Below are 17,481 nucleotides of genomic sequence, written 5' to 3'. Positions count from 1 at the left end.
CAAACTTATATGGATAGACAGGGATTATATTGTTTGGTGGTGTTTGAAAGTGAAAATAAAAGTTCTCATTAAAATTATTTTTACATTTGAACCTTGCGAACTGATAGCTTAAATATTATTTAAATCGAATTACGAAACATAGTGTTAATTGAGTGATGACCTTTATTACCGTCGAGATATAGAACCAGTGTCGTGAAAAGAAAATCCAGACCTGGGAGAAAACTGTACGGCCCTTTTTTCATTAAAGTTTCTATTCCGAATATCCGAGAAACCTTCGGGCTGGGGGGAGTTTGCCCCTTCCACTCCACTCTTATCTGGCCTCAATAAAACTTAAGGGGGTCATCCGGTGTCAAGGTCGTTTTTTGGGCTTTTTTAGAATTTTTTTGTGAAGAACTGGGTAAAGATACAAATACGAATTTTTCACCATAGATTTATTAATATCTTGGTGTACATAGTAATTTCTCCATCTCGAGCGCATAGTTGGTTATTGAAATGCAGGGCAATTTATACAGCCACCTCCAAAAAAGGTGTTTTCCTGCTGTCATGCTAGAGGGCGCTTTGATTATCTTAAAGAAAAAAAGTAAATGGCATTTTAACGTACAGACTTAATTATAGCCCGCAAACCAGGATTATTAAAAAGTATTAAAAGGTAAATTTTTGGTGCGTGTTAAACTTTTTTTTGTGAATTTTGGTGTTTTTTCACGGCTTCTTCAATGAATAAAAAAAAAACTACTAAACGAATAGCAATTATACTAGTTTACGGACCATAGAAATATGTCATGAATAAGACGTGAAAATTTCAAAGAATTTCGTTGGATAGATTTTGGGCTACGGTGGCAGCCGATTTTCAACAGGCAGTTTTGAGAAAAACGCGCCATCGAGATAAATCTGGCATGTGAGTTATCACGTTTTTAATACTATAATTTCCGAACAACTCCGAAAATCACCTTGGCCATATACTCTACACTATATCTAGATATAATTGATGCCAAAAAAATCTATTCCGCGAATCCGGCACACAGGATGACCCCCCTTAAAGTACAGCCGACCAATTGACGAATATTGTAAATTCTATTGAAAAAGATTGCTTAGATAATATTTCTAGAAATTGCCGAAAAAAAGGAATTCGAAGAAATGTATGATTTTAATTTCGAGCCAAATCAGTTAACCTTACAAATTTTTAACTGCTGTACAATTGTTAATTGATAGTAGTATCGAAAATACCGACGAAGCAGTCAGAAGATTCAGTCACAATAAAACCGCAATCAAGCACAGAATGAATACAAATGTTGACTAAGTATCGTTTTGTTTCATCGGATGCAAGAGTATTTGAGTAGCGATAATTTGCGGTTTTATTTAAATCAAAATAATTGCTGCACCAAATTAAATTTTCAAAAAACATGTTGCTGCTGGGTTTGAAATTAAAATAATCGATAATTTTGACTCTGAAGCGATGCGATCAATTAGTTTATTGTTGCTGAATACCAATTGCTTTTCATGACTAATTCTTTCTCTTCGCTTTCTTCGTGTTCATTGCTTTGTGAATCAAGGAATAGATATGATTCATATTATTTTCAACTGTACTTTATGGAATAATGTTCTTCACAATAAGTAAAAACCGCAGAGTCATTTTAGTACCTGAGGTCATTTTTTACTGAATTTAATCATTAGTATTTATTCAATTATAAAACTAATTCCTTGTCAGGGTAACGTAACAAATATCCACATTCCACAGTGCATATAATTGCATATATGAAACTTGAACTAGATAGGTCAGAGCAAAAGTATTCATGTTTTAATTCATACTGAGATGAATTCTCGTTAAATAATACCGTCTTAATTTTCCTAAGAAGGTAAAGCACATAATTCAAAGGCAGGAAATTGTTAGCCAATCATTGAAGGCAATAAATATGCTACAAAGTATGCTTACAATTCAGCCATATAGCATATATTATATTATACTTTTAATCTAGGGAGCTTGGCTATGTATTCGTTTAACATTTATTGGTTTTATTGTGTTTTTTCGCTGATTGATCAAGTACCAACATACGAATATTCTACATAATTGTATGGATAAAAGTGATATGAAAATCTTATCTTATCTCAATCTGGAATCATGAGAAGATAAAGTTTATTATCAAAATGCTTGCTTACCGAACCCAGTTATTTGAAGTATTTTATTACTAATTTTACGAAGAGTCATCGATTGATATTATATGGATTATTTATATAAGTGATAAACAGGTTTGCAATAAGCTTACTATTTGTTTCATATTCAGTAATCAAACCATGAACGAAATTCATTCTGAACTTATGAGCAACGGTATGTACGTGCTCCAAACATATTCAACTCATTATGAATCACGCTGGGAATCCTCATAAGTAGTTACTTTTGATAATATCATGGGAAAACTTTACAGTCTTTACAATTGGAAACGGTAACCTATTGAGTCATTACTTAAGGTTGTAAAATATCAATCATCAGTAATTAAGAATCTGTAGAAAATGCAAATATTGCATGGGAAAGTGTAAAAAATTACACCATGTGCTTCTTCAATTAAACTTGGTCAATTTCTAAACCGTAAATGTTGTTAAGTCATAGTGTTATAAATAGCTCATTTTTGATCAATCAAAACTTACCGGAACAGGCGATCAAACCAATCATCACTCCAATTATTATTCGTAATTCCATATTTTTAAAGATTACTAGAAATTCTACTAGACACTTTCTGAAGGAACTCACAATTCTTGTTTTCTAATTCTTATCACAAAACAAAACCGTAAAGTGAACGTATAAAGATAACACAGAATGATTCTCGCCACAAATACAAATTTACCGATTTCACAGTAACTTTGATAAACCTCAGTGCATACCACACAACAAAATATACGGTCTAAAAATATTTTCACACAATTCACTATCAGAAGTATGTACCATAAGTTAATCCTTAGTTAAATATTGAAATAATTCCAACAAGTTTATGCTATGGAATGTTCACCTGCCGAAAGTATGTAGGTGACTGCTTTATACCGACTGATCTACGTTCACCTGGAAGACGTACGAAACTTTGGAGACACCTTGGAGATAAAGTAATCACTATCTTATATCACACATTCAACCATTCAGTTGTTTCTCGGTGCGTATTTTTGTTATTTAAATAGTAGCGTGCTGAAAACATGTTTTGTGTTTTTTCTTCCACTACGCTCATCATCCTGCACAATTAATGACGAATATTATTGAACAACATGCTATGCCAAAAAACTGGTGAACGTGTTTTTCATTGTTCATGCATATATATTTTTGTTGCAATAGGTGAACGAGAGAGCAAAAACATTGCGTTTTAGAGCTTTGTAACTCATTTGGGAGACGTGTATCTTTACTGTTCCTAGTAAGAATAAAAAAATATGTAGTTCGATACACAACTTAGTCCGATATATAGGCAAAAAAACCCAATAACCCTCCTCCCGCCCAACCGGACCGAGGGGTGAGCAACCCAAGGATGGGCTGAAGAGAACATGCAATGCCCCGCATCACAGCAATGATGCGTGTTAACGCAAAGTGTGATGGTGATTTCTAACTACAAAGGTATATGCATGTGTAGACATCAAATCGAAAACAGTGCGAATCTAGAGTAGAGCCCACTAAGTCAGACTGTTACCGGGCAGGACCCTTTGGACTATAGCACAGGGAAGAAGACTGCAGGAGATTCGTCTCCCGGCACATTACTTGAATTTGTATGGTGAAAGAAAAGCCTTACGCATGTTCGACGTTCTTCAATCACTTGCGAGCAAAAACTTTCGCACATTTACTATAGAATTGGTGTCGTGTATGTCATGCATGGACCGGGAACCACACACACGGAAATCATCATGTATATTCTGACCCTTAGCTCGAGCGTCTTCAGCGCTTGGTGTAAATTTTGCGGGATCAATCCCGTTACTGAAATTACAACTGGGACTACTTCGATCTTTTGTAGTCTCCATGTCTGCTTCACATTGTCTGCAAAGGGGCCGCAGTTTCGAATTTTTTCTTGCTGTTTTTTAACAGTGTTTCGGCCCGACGGTACAGCTACTTCGATTGTGAAACGCGCTCATTCTTCCTTGAGATAAATATTGTGGTCGGTAGCAGTATAGTGATTCCACAGTGGTTTGACCTGATAATTTTCCAGGATTCTCTGCGGAGTATACTTATAATGGGGATGGTGATTTGTACCAAGTTTTGCTTCAACGCAAGGTTTTGATGGAGAATCTTGCAGACGGGGTTACAACGGCTGGTGCACTCGACTCTATTCAAAATTCTGCACGCAGATGTTATGTGCTAGATGGTCTCCTCTTCACAATTGCATAACCTACAACTGGAGTTGTTGATTGAGGAGTGAAGAAGGATGTACCATTTATAATTTTTGTAGGGAGTGAAGCATCCTGAATTGCTTCAGTGCTGTAAAAAAGAAAACTTTCAGTCAACCTGGGGCACGCATGAACATACATGCTTCGACATCCCCAATTATTAAGCTTATCCTGACTACTGGGTTCATGAAGTGGTGAGGTGGAGTATACTGGCTGCTCCTTAGTTCAATCCGGTTTGTTGAAGACTCCACACTGAGCTCAAGTGAAACTTCTCGGAAAATTTGTTGCTCAGTTGATAGGGCAACTAGATTATTTTCACTATATTTACGACGTTCTGCTTCGGAGTATTGCTTAGTTTCGGAAAGCGGGCTATAAACTAGTTGATGTCGGTACCATGCTGCTTTCCTTTTTAAAGCCGTGACACGGTAATAGGCGCAGACAATAAATTCATTTAGTTAGCTTTTCCAAAGCATAACCGTTAAAACGCCCAAGGGCGAAGAGCCACTTTGATGGTTTTGGGCGACTCTTTACCATGATCGGTACTGTCTTCATGTCACTGTGGTCCAATTGAGAGAATTTAAATCTAAATAGCCCACATGAGCCAACAGGGTATAGGGTTGTTATATAGGATGTAGCGCGTCAACAACATCTACGCGCCATTTTTCGCGATTACTTAAAATGCGCTTCAGCACCCCCACGACTTCCCAAGATACCCGCACTCCTGCTTTACTGTTCCGCGCCGAGTGCTTTTAAGGCGACCTACTCATCGGTCATCTGAGGGTAGTGAGTTCCACTGGATAGCGTCGCCAGCACTGCAATTATCGACCTTTCTTAAAATATGACCTATCAACTGCAACTTCTGCTCTCCGATCACATCGCGTACGGGTGACTGGCCTGTGTGATGACCAAGTTCTTTGTTTGAAATAATATGAAGCCAGCGTACTCCAACGATGTGACGCAGACAGTTGTTGACGAAGGCTTGGAGCCTTCCAGAGACAGTGAGATTCACTTTCCATATGCTACTCCCATATAACAAGGCAGAAAGAACATTGGCACAGAACAACCTCAACCTGATCTAAGTGTTTTCTGTTCACTCGGTAGTAGTATAGTGCATCCGCGCAGGGTCATTGGGCGAAGGTCCATGATGTCCGATATGAAAATCAAAAAGGTATTTTTTAAGGTTTTTGCATAAAACGAAAACTTGTTAAAGTCAGTTCGCTGTCTGTCTGCTTAACCGGTTGTTTTTCACCCGCATTCTGGTCGGAAACAAATACACCAATTTACAGGGAATTCGGTGAGAACATTGGAAGTGTGAAGCCTTAAAACACTGAAATTTACCCTATACATGCGAGAGGGGTTGTAACATATTTTCTTATCAAATGTGTTCATAGGACGTATCAAATAAAAGTACTTTTCTAAACTTGTCGCAGGTTCGAAAATTTCCAACTAAAAAACGCTGTTTATCGAGTGTTTTCTTGACCTTGTTTCGAAATTCGAAACTCTTTAGTTCCTAGTCCAACGAAAAGCAGAATACTATGAATGGTCCAAGATAAATGTAACTTGAGGAGCGATAGAAAAATTTAAAAAAAGCCAGGGCAGTTTGAAAACTCGACATTAGATTCCACCATGAAAGCGTGTCCGGATAGCTGAGTGGTTAGAGCGCAAGGCTGTCGTACGGAAGGTCGCGGTTCAAATCTCACTGGTGGCAGTGGAATTTGTATCGTGATTTGACGTCGGATACCAGTCGACTCAGCTGTGAATGAGTACCTGAGTCAAATCCAGGGTAATAATCTCGAGCGAGCGCAATGCTGACCACATTGCCTCCTAGTGTACCGTAACGGTCTTGAATGAAGTGCTCTAACACACTTCAAGGCCCTGATCTAACATGGATTGTTGCGCCAGCGATTATTATTTTATGAAAGCGTGAGTACGACGTGCCAATTCCCATGGCGAAGAACACTAGGCACTGCAAGCACTACCAGAAGGTGAAAATAAAGGGAATTTTTAAGTTCTCTGTACCAGATAGGATCGGAAACATGAGGACGCGGTTTCCTCAAAAGATTTTTAAGATTAGTAAAAAAAGGCATATGGTATGATAAATTGGGTACAACAAAGGTTATATCTCTTTACGGTGAACCAGAACCATTACCCATATCAAAATTGTGCCAGTGGATAGTAAGGTGGATGAATGCATCATCCTAAGACTTGATGGACTTATATACCAACAAAAATCATCATGTATGTTCCTTGCTTTTTGAAAAGTAAAGATGGAATAGTTTAGCAAAATTCTAGGCGGCAACCATTCTACTTCTAACTTGCGATTGCTAAATAATTATATTATAAACCATCTATTATAATAAAGCGCGCAACCAAATATGCATGGGAAGATTTGAAAAATCAGCATTCGGTACAATTAAATCGTTTCATAAAGAGGAGTGATAACGATATATCTGTTTGAAATATGAAGAGTAGAAAGGATTCAAATTAAGATTTCTTTTTTTTTTTTGCTTATGATAGAAGATAGCGACTTAAGGGGTTACATACATAGTTGCCTACATAAGGACGAAATCTATGGGTGATACCACGACCGTTTGATGCTGGATAAAATCCAGCTCAACAAGTTGCAGTGGGCGGGTCACTTAATCTATATGGATGAGAATGATCCACCCTGAGACCCTCCTTAAGATAGAGCGATGGCATACGCCAGGACGCCATACAGCTTTTAGGGATATCGAATTAGTGGTCCTCGGAACAAAACCGGGATGTCTGGGCATGCCTAGATCGGATACCGATTGCTGTGTCGCCGATGATGATGCAGTAACAGTACATATATTATCTCGATTTTTTTCGGTAATTTAAAGATGTTTATTAGAAAATTGTAAGCGTCATCGGTTAATACATATTGTGGGGAAGCTTCTTTTTTTTCAAAAGAAAAGAGATATAATGCAATTAACGAATATGCACTAAGATTTTCCATTGATTTTCACGCCCTGCATGTAATCCCTTGAAATTTAATTTACATTTGTTTTTGGAATCTCACCTCTCAAAACAGATATCCTTTGTCACAAAATAGAGGTGTTCAATTTTTTCGAAAGTAGAAGCTGTTACAGTTTTTAGTAGAGTAAAGAATAATTGATAACTAAAACGACTGTGTACAGACAGTTAGGCAATGTACTTTCATTGACCGTAAGTTAAACATCGAAGAAACTGACTTGGGGATAACTGCTACTGTCATGTTGATTTCAGCCATCGATATAATAAAATTCCTTGTCGGGACGTTGTTTTTATAGGCGTTTCATATGCGAAAAATATATTATACAAATACTTGACCCACAAGTTACGAAGGCCATATTGACCATTTAATGAAATCTCCAAGCTAGAAATGCAAAGAAATCGTAAGAAGAATCCATACTACAGCTTCCGCAAGTACGGCAAAAATTTCAGTTTCCTGAGAGAATCAAATTGAAACAAGTCGGGAAACCAGAAACTGGACGTTTCAGGTATGAAACGTTTTGTGTATTTCTGTATATGTCGCATTAGTAAAATACGTAAAGTTTATGTATATATTATGTGAGAATATCCATTTTCGGGGGATAGTGACATTCAAAGTCTCGAACTTGCACAGAAGCCAGAATTTTCGCCAATTGTAACTTTGTTAGTAATAGTGCAATGTCCACCAAACTTAGTCGGATCATTCTCTACATTATTGTCTACATTGCTTGTAATTCTAGGATGAACTTAGGGGGGGTTCTGCAGTCAATTACTAAAGACGATAGTTATATACTATTATTGACATTAGTTGAACATATAAAAGTGTGGAGGGTATCTCGGAGCCTAGGCACCATATAGTGGCTACCTCCTGATTTTTTAATATTTTTCGGTTAAGTAGTTTTTGAGAATGGGTCCGTAAAAGAAATGGTGAATTTCGACTCCTCGCACTTCGCACCTTTTCAACAAATGTCAAATGTTGTTTTACACAAAACCTTAAAAAAGTCCAATAATAGGTCAGAATACAATAGCCCAAATGATGATGTGAAGGATGCACTCGGTTCCTTCTTTATACACATTTCAAAACGATCAGGTGTTAATCATCACTCTTCTAAGCTAATCAACGGAAGATAATTTGAAATATTACATAGCTGATAGTGATTCCAAAATACTGTAAGTTGAATGAACCCGCAAAAAACTGCAATAGTTTAAGAAACCTTGAAATTTGTGGAAATCCAGCAAAATTTGCTTTTGCAGAAATGTGGAAATATGCATTCTTTTAAAATGGCTTATTTTAAATTTATCGTTTATGCAATATACATTATCTACGACACATTATGCGAGTTATACATGTTGAAATAATTTTATTCAATAAATTCTATTTCATCTTTATTTTGCAGCTGTTTTGTTAATTGGAGCACTTCAAACAAATGAAATGATATATGTACGTAAATTTGCTATTGGGAAATATGTATTGCATATGGTAATAACGCAAAATGTTTCCTAAGTTGTTGAAGCAAAAAATCGGAACATGAAATTTACCTACTCAGTTTGTCTTTTATTTGCTTCATCAATTCACTTTTAGTGAAATACTTCACATACAACATATCAAACCACGTATTAAGATAAAACTTATTATTCTCCAAAGTTCAGAAGAGCAGCTCGGGGCAATTTTCGTCATGAATTGTTACTTTCCAATTCTTTTAATCAATTAGACATACATGCATTTAAATTTTATTAAACCTTCACGCTACCGTTTTATCTTTTCCTCTGAATATTTAACAACCGAATTCCTAATTTTATCTTTGGACAGCTTTGATGACGTTCACTTTTGAGCAAGTGAGATTTCTTTTACTCTTGCTGTGGAATCCCAGGTGACGCATTCATTGAATCCATCCATCTCGTGAACGGTAAACTTTCCACTACGGTTGTATACATATTATATTTGCGTCACCTGAACAATACACGGTAGAGTGCGGGAAACGTCTAGAGTACGAGTGCATGATTTGAATTTATGAATGAATGCCCAGACTTAGTTGTCATTTTTCTTTGAAAAATCTTAATTTTCCTAGAACACTCACGGATTGATTGGAGTTCATGTTTCATAGAGTCCGCATAGTTGGACCATGAGTCATAGATTGACCATGAATAACCTCTTTAATATTAGAGGTAGAGGTAACATCGAAATACGTAAACCTCTATGACCTTTATGTATCTGAAAACGATGATGTTACCTTGAGTGCCAATGATCCAAAAGAAGGTAAGACTACAGAATACTGCAGTGCACCTTCGTCTAATTCAGCTAATGGATGTATATGTATCAAAATCAATATCAAATATAATGATCAATTAATAGTTTAGTAAATAGATATTATAAATATATAAAAGTCACATCTTATCTGATCATACCAACCTGTCCGGAGGAAATATTTTGCATTGATGAGTTTTAAATGATTGCCTTATATTTTGTGAAATATAGTCACAAAAATAAGAAAACGTCTAGACGTTTGCCACGTTTATTAAAGTATTCAGCTGAATCTCTGAACTAATAGTACTTTACATGACGTATCGAAAGGCTGCCACATTGGAAAAAGCTTATAGTTAACCCAAAAGTTCAGTACTAAAGAAAAAATTTCTAATAGATACATCATGCCTTTGGAGGTTGTCGAGGTCTACGAATACCCAGAAAAATACGTTTATTTCAGTTTTATATGTTCTTTGATTTATTGGAGGGATACTATGGATATCAAATCGATGAAACTTATCTTAACAGTAGTCAAATTGGTTTGACGTCACAAAATACGATAGCCATAAACTCGTATATTGGCTTTAGTCTATCAACCACACCTATGTACTATTTCAATTTCAATGTAAATCTCAATTAGATACAGTGAGTGACACCATCATACATCTGATAATAGCTGGTATTTCCTCCGAAATCCTCTTCCTACTAAAAGTGCTTCGGATTCACTCTCTGATGACGTTGTGAGAGCATTGTGAAAATCGGAACTACACTCTTAATCTGCGCTACTACACAATGATTTTAAGAATGTCAATTTGGTCAGTGTCAGCGGATTTTGAACGCAAAACAAGCCTGCTCCGTGTCGATCGAGCTTGATGTTTTATTATTATTATTTTGTTCAGGGAGGTCCCTTCAACAATGGTGGAAATAATGATATGATTCCCAGTTCTAATGCGAGGATAACTTCGGTGCTTACAGTGCTTTGTAATTATAACTGCTCCCTTGTGCCAATAATCTGGCTTAAAAGAAACCATGCGGTTTTTCTGAAAAATCCCCTAAATTCTCAAAAATTTGTATTTGGTATTTTATGCAGGTCTGAAGCTTTGTCCCCCCTATTGTGCTGCAAATTTCGGGCGACTCATGTCTGGTTACTACGAAAATTATCATCCTGGTCGAAGGTCTCTAGTGGCGATTATCCCTAATGGAATGAGCTAGGTAATTCCCACCGAAAGATTAAGGGACGTAATTTGTCAAGACAGGTGACTCTGAAGTCGTCGAGTCGCCTATAGGAACTTACCTGTAGATTTCAGTCCGATTCGGACCAAAGCATTAAATCATTTCCTCTTGCTTCGTTAAAAAGTCAATTAGAAGTTTCAGCAAACTTCCATGTAAATGACTATTTCTTTACTGATATGTCTTATCTATCGGCTTTTCGATGATCTTCTGGTTGGATTGACCAGTTCCATATTCCACCAGTAGTTAGCTTTGCTCTTACAGAACGTGTATTCCCTTGACACTGATACATAAAACTGCATTAGAATGGTTTGGCCACTGCTTTCACAGCCCAACCTGACGTCCAAATGGCTTGCAAATCACCTGCTTTGTCGCCATGTCCATAGCACAAAGACAATACCTTACGGTTGTTGTGGGTGCAGATCTAATTAACTTTCCAGGATCTGTTGTGCGCTAGTGCGGTGCTGACAAAGGACAGATCCACAAGCCAGCCAGATTCGCTTTCTATTAGGTATTCGCATCAATTTCGTTGGCCAGTATAATATTCATCTTCCTAAAAGCTTTTAATGAACTATATCCTCATGTGGTTGCTTCTTTAGTTCCCCACTCAAGGACCATTGCGTTACAAACAATCGGAAATGGCATGGCATGAACTTAAATAAATTATGCCCAAGGCAAAATTGCCAAGCGTATCTTGAAATTTAGACATTATGATCGCCGAACGTAGCCTTCACATACATACATAATACAACGTTTACCTTCGCCTATGTTAAGCTAAAAACCGACTAATTTGTTCAACTTCCTTTGGCTTGTAGCCATATGCCTATAAAACTGAACTACCTATGACGCCGATGTCCTATATATTATCGGTAAGATTTCTGCAGCTTTTAACTAAGTAGCGTAAGCAACTCTTAAGTGACTCTACAGTGATTTGATTTCCAGTTAATGTCCTTCTAAGTTCCATATGGTCTCTCAGAAAACGGACAACCAATCTAGTACGACCTTTTCCGCAGATCAATAATTACTTCACTACCCTTGCGCTAGCCGTTTGTGTGAAACCATATACCTTTCTGAAATTGAGAATCGTTTTTTTTTAAGTTACTGTAGTTATATCATTAGCGCACTGACGTTTCACCTTCTGAGCCTTTATTTCGGCTTCTGAGTACGGATAATGCCTCTTTTACTAAAATCGGTTTAGTCTCTATAAGGTTGCCCGTCTGTCTGTCGGCCACACGCGGTATCCTCAAAGATGGGTATTTCTGTTGACATGAAATTTGGTTCGAAGGTAGGAATTGTGAACGCACATACGGGCCTCTCCTCATCGCGAGGTTGGGGTTCCCATATATACGGGAGTGTACAGTTTTTTACCGAATATAGTCGTGTGGGGTATCCAATGAAAGGTCTTGAGTAATACTTTCCAAAACTGACCTTAGTTCTGACATTTGATATAAAGAAGGGGAGGGCGGGGTTGGTAAGTGATCTTTTCTTTCGCAGGCCCATTATCACTGAAGAACGATTACTACTTAAAAGAAGTAAACTGATTAATTTCGCATGGTAAACATGATCCATAGATTTTCTGTAATTATCTGCGATAATTGCCACGTTGCCTCCGGATGGCCTTGTTGTGGGGACACTAGGCTATCGGAGCGAAAGGTACCAGTCGACCCAGCTGGGAATGACTACCTGAGTCAAAGCAAAGTAATAATCATGGGTGAGCGCAATACTGATCACAGTGCCTCCTACAGTGCAGCATAGTCCAGTAGTGTACTGTTCCGGTCTTGAAAGAATCGCCCTTGGAGGCCCAGATCCAGTTCGGTTGTGGCCCCAAGGTGGCCGCTCTCAAGCCCGGTTGTCAAAGAAGTAGGGATAGATAGGTTCAGTTGTAATGGCTTTATCCTACCGAAGCGTTTTACGAGGTAGGTGAAAATAGTGGAAGAAGTTTGTAGTCTTGTAGATTACTCAATGAGGAGGCTATTACCACACCTGGCAGTTAGATATAAAATACAAATCCAAAAAATTAAGAGAAGAGGGAACTTAAGATAATCGGCGAAAATCGTCCGACTTAGTATCTGAGCCAGGCTCCCGTAATGGACAGCACGGCATGAAAACAGTTAATCGTGGTGCGGTTCGACGTCTAGGCGCTACGATGATCAGGAGTACGGCTCCGTCTGCAGCAGTCGTTTCGCCACAATCTGTGCCGACCACTTCAGCAGGCTCAGGCAGGCAGCGGATGAAGTGGATTGAGGAGATGAAACTCTTTATCAACCACTCCTACTACTAAATAACAACAGGTGAGAGGAAGCAGGTAAAATATCTTACCCCTCCTTGTTGCACTAGAGATTCGTCAAGCATTTCCTGTAATACGCGCACGTAACTGTGGAGCGAGTTACAGACCAGTACTCCTTTATTACTTGACACAATCCCGGAATCGCGGAAGCTAGTCGCCAAGAGTCGATGGGGGCAGAGTTTGGCTGAAGTCTCCGCTGAGATTCGGGACGAATTCCACCGCTAAAGGCACCCGTCATGCCACTACGCCTGGCATGAATTTTCCGGATGTTTACAAAGAGGAGGTTCGACCAGATTTGGATCAGGTGTAGAATTTCCGGGATAATAATTTTACCAGTATACACAGTCGGTTAGCATAAATCAGGTCATAAGTCAGCCGGAGCAGTTTCCATCCTTCTTCACTGCAGGAATTACCTACAATGTAGGACTCCGCAGACACAAGACCGATTGCTTGATACAAATTCATAAGAACCATTATTAGTAGAAAGGTCAATGCTTACTTCGAGACCTACAACATTCTGATCGAGAAGCAGAAGGGCTGTCGAGTCGGGTCAAGGGTTTGCAAAGAGCAACTCATTATGGACTCGGTAGCTGTATGACAAGCAACTAGAGGACAAAGGAATCTCTCTTGATTACGCCACAACTTTTCACAGCATCTCGCGCACCTGGCTAATGTTCTAAATCTGTATCATATTGATTTGAAACTAATAAGCATTTTGGCAGCATTCATGGAAGGGTGACTACCACCTTGTCAATGCGCTCTTCTGAAGGTACCAATACTTCAGAGCCTACCCATATACGAAGGGGCATCTTCACCGGAATATTTGTCAAATCTTTCATGACTACTGAATGGTAGAGGACATGGTTTTTCGACCAAAGATGGCCTACGCGCTAAGTGCAGCGAATACACTTAATGTACTTAGATGACATCAAGCTCTATACTAGTACTGACGACCTTAGGAAGCTATTGCGAATAGTGGACATATTTAGACGTGATATTCGGATGGAATTTGTATTAGATAAGTGTCAAATTCAAGCCATCCGCAAAGGTCATCACGAGCTGCATGTCGAACATAGCTTTGACCTACACATACAGGCTATGACCGAGACAGATTTCTACAAATAGCTAGGAAATTTTCAAGGGACCCATGCTCGAGTTTGAGTTTGCATCGGAGACAGAGGCGTGGTTGACGTGGTGGCACACAATCACTGTCAAGTCGACTCGCTACGTGAGCAGCAGCATAGAGCAGCAGAGTCCCTTGCATGCAGTTGTTTGTAACTGTGGGCTGACTCCACTTAGCCTAGATCTTGAAATCCTCTGAGTCGGCTGGCTGCATGCTGAGGAGCTCTTTGCTGAAATGGAGGGATTTATGTGTGCCATTCAGGATGGCGTGGTCGTCATCCGAGCTAATGAAAAGCTCAAAATGAAAAGGTTTGGTGTTGACACCGTTGCAATATACGAACAGGCAACCTTGCATACAAGCATAGGCTAATCACAGGAAAGCCTGACGTGATATTAGTTGGTAAGCCGGGTAGCTCCGCGTATATTATTGATGTTGATATCCCTCATAAAAGCAATATTGAAAGGAAATACGTGGGGAAGAATGTTAACTATGTCCCTGGCTCGGTGAATTAAAGAAATTTGGCGTCTCGAGCAGGTAGTTGTCTAATCTAACATCACTAGAGTCCTTTTATCTTCTAAGTAGGTCGGGTCGTCCGAATCTTAGTGCTAGTATTTGATAAAATCCTGCATCTGCCGAGATTGTGACAACATGGCGCCACATTATTTTCTTTCCAATGTTTTCCAGATACAAATAATTTTTTAAACCCTAGTTATAGTCTTGGTAAAAAAATTAAAGAAGTAATGGAACAAAAAGGAAATGACATTTCCTCTCATTTTTTTTCAATAGTCGATTACAGCATTTCAGATTTGCCTCACTTCTTTTGCTGAAATTGGAATTAATCTATAAGACTAATTCCGATATGTTCGAAAAGTTTTCGGTGGATATCCTTAAAACATTTAAATATATGTACCTATTTAGATTCCATTTTCAAGACATACTTGGTTAGATATATTTTTATGAATGTGTTGAAAAATTCAATGATCCGGGGCCTGAGTAAGAAAATATTTTTCAAAAGTGGTTTGTAGGATACAAGTAGAAAAACCGGAAGGTGGATGTTTCAGATATTATACCATATTTTTTTATTGTGTAAGAAGCAATCGATCTACCACAGTCCCATTATTAAGAAAGTATGCAGAGATTCACTCAAAACAGATATAAATGATTTGTATACAAGTTACAAAAAAGATATCGGGAAAAAGTAGCTACTTTGTATATGACTTCTTAGTATTATATATCAACTATAGTGTCAATTATGACGTCAGCCTCACATTACTTTGTTTTAAGATGCAGTGAATTCGCATGAAATTGTTAACTTTGATATGTGTTAATAATGGCAGGAATTACATCGAATTTTTCAGTATTATCCCCCGTAGGATGCACTGAAGGGGGTTTTTCGGCCAATTTAAATAAATAGGTAATATACTATTATTAAGTTGATTCGAGAAAATATTGACTAAGATCATGAGCCTTCAAAGTACGAAAACTTGTATTCCATTAATCACCTGATGTATATATGTATACGGCATTTCTTTTATTTCTTTTTAAAATAGCATAAATTTGTGATGGAAACTTTCATTATGAAATATTGCAATAAATGTTGCAATAAATACTGCAATGAAGGTTTCCTTGTAACTGTTTTTGAGAATTAATTTTAATTATGTTATTATACATTTGCACCATCGTAAATCACTACAAACAATAACTTCATAATTGGCCCCAGAAAAATAATAAATATATTATTATTAGCTGCTGGGAGATCCATGTGAGGTTTTATTACAATGTATACAAATAGCGTATACTATAAGCAGATTAGTAACAAAACTAGATGATCCACATTAAAAGTCAAATAAATTAATATTTGTACTTACACAAACTGCTCAAAGCAATCCAAAATAAGACCAGGTCAATATTCAAAAACATTATTTTATTATTAATCACTAGACGAATATATAAATATTATTTGGTCCACCACAGTTAAACGGTTTTGTTTGTTAAATAGACACTCGCATTCCAAGTTAAGAAATAATTAATTCTACTCAGGGTTATGTTTATGGTGCATTCACTGTCTGGACACCTAAATATAAATATTGATAATCGGCTATTATTATTAATTAAAATCACTGGAGTGGAACGCGAAACAGGCTACCCAATGGTACCACCTATTCTCAGTGTTCTTATTATATTACTGACGGCAAGAGAGGCTCGTACGAAACTGAACAGCTTCACGACGATAAAGTCAGAGTATGCATACTGTTCAGAAAATAAATTGCTGTTGATATGCATAATTGTATCTCGCGGATGAATTCAGCAACGAACTTTAAAGAAGTACATATTAGTGGAGCTTAATATGGTAAGCTGAACTTTTTTAAGTTTATATGACGCAATATCATCAATGAATGGAGCCAAGACTGATCGAGGTATTTTAATACAAACATATAATTTGAGAGGTGAGGTTTAACTATAATGTATAACTATCCAGAGATAAAAGATTTCAATTGAACTATGCAAGAGCAAATAATAAGATAGGAATTCGTTATTTTCCTATAAAAGTCTCAATAATAATAGTCTTCTTGGAGATTTTTGAGGTTTTTATCGAGCCAGCAACACATTAAGATTCCTGTGGTGTTATGAAGATAATGACTCGAGTCTATTACATAGTTCATATAAGATTGCGAAACGATTGAAATTAGTACTATGGAACAGAACAAGATATCAACTTAACGAGGTGAAGGATAACTATGTGTAGTACAAGTACCATCGGTATGTAAAAGTTGGGAAGATTAAAAGCGTTATGCTTCTATTGGCATCGGCCACAGAGTGGTAAGACACGGAGCACTTAGAACCGATTTTGTAGCTTTCTTGGACAATTTCTGCGTGTATCTTTAGCGAAGAATCCAATTAGAAAAAAACTAAATTTTAATAAGTGAAGTTATTCACCTCCTAATGATGTCTGACTTAAATTCGCAAAGAAATATGAGTTATCTGAATTGATTTAATTTTTTATACATCATAAGATTTCCACCAAACTTTCCAAATTCGTTGGTCACACTAAAGAAAGATTACGTTCTCATTGTAAACTCCAAGTAGGTTTCTAGTGGATTTGTTTGATATGTGCTTTTATGTGTTTTTGTAGGACGCGGAGAATGGGGAACTATTTGATGGGAGCAAAATAAAAACCCGACCAAACAGTGAATTGAGAAACTTTTTGGCAAGTGAAGCTGAACAGGAGCAAGGAAAGTAGTCAATTATTATAACTACAAC

At 37.5% G+C, this 17,481-nt stretch overlaps 1 protein-coding gene across 2 annotated transcripts in view; it reads right to left on the bottom strand.

Moving 5' to 3' along the window:
• The window catches only part of LOC119651970, a 50,545-nt gene extending 34,095 nt beyond the window's left edge, over positions 1 to 16,450 (bottom strand). Inside the window, exon 1 of one of the 2 annotated variants that reach the window (XM_038055863.1) lies at positions 16,089 to 16,450. In XM_038055863.1, coding sequence (XP_037911791.1) covers positions 16,089 to 16,140 — 52 coding nt within the window. In that variant the 5' untranslated portion in view covers positions 16,141 to 16,450. Of the gene's footprint in view, positions 1 to 2,640; positions 3,046 to 16,088 lie in introns of those variants that run through there. The other variant, XM_038055862.1, reaches the window with a different exon arrangement.
• Positions 16,451 to 17,481: the final 1,031 nt, after the last annotated feature.

The sequence above is a fragment of the Hermetia illucens genome, chromosome 3, assembly GCF_905115235.1.
Source record: "Hermetia illucens chromosome 3, iHerIll2.2.curated.20191125, whole genome shotgun sequence".
NCBI classification, from domain to species: domain Eukaryota; kingdom Metazoa; phylum Arthropoda; class Insecta; order Diptera; family Stratiomyidae; genus Hermetia; species Hermetia illucens.
This window is presented reverse-complemented; position numbering and strand designations above follow the sequence as displayed.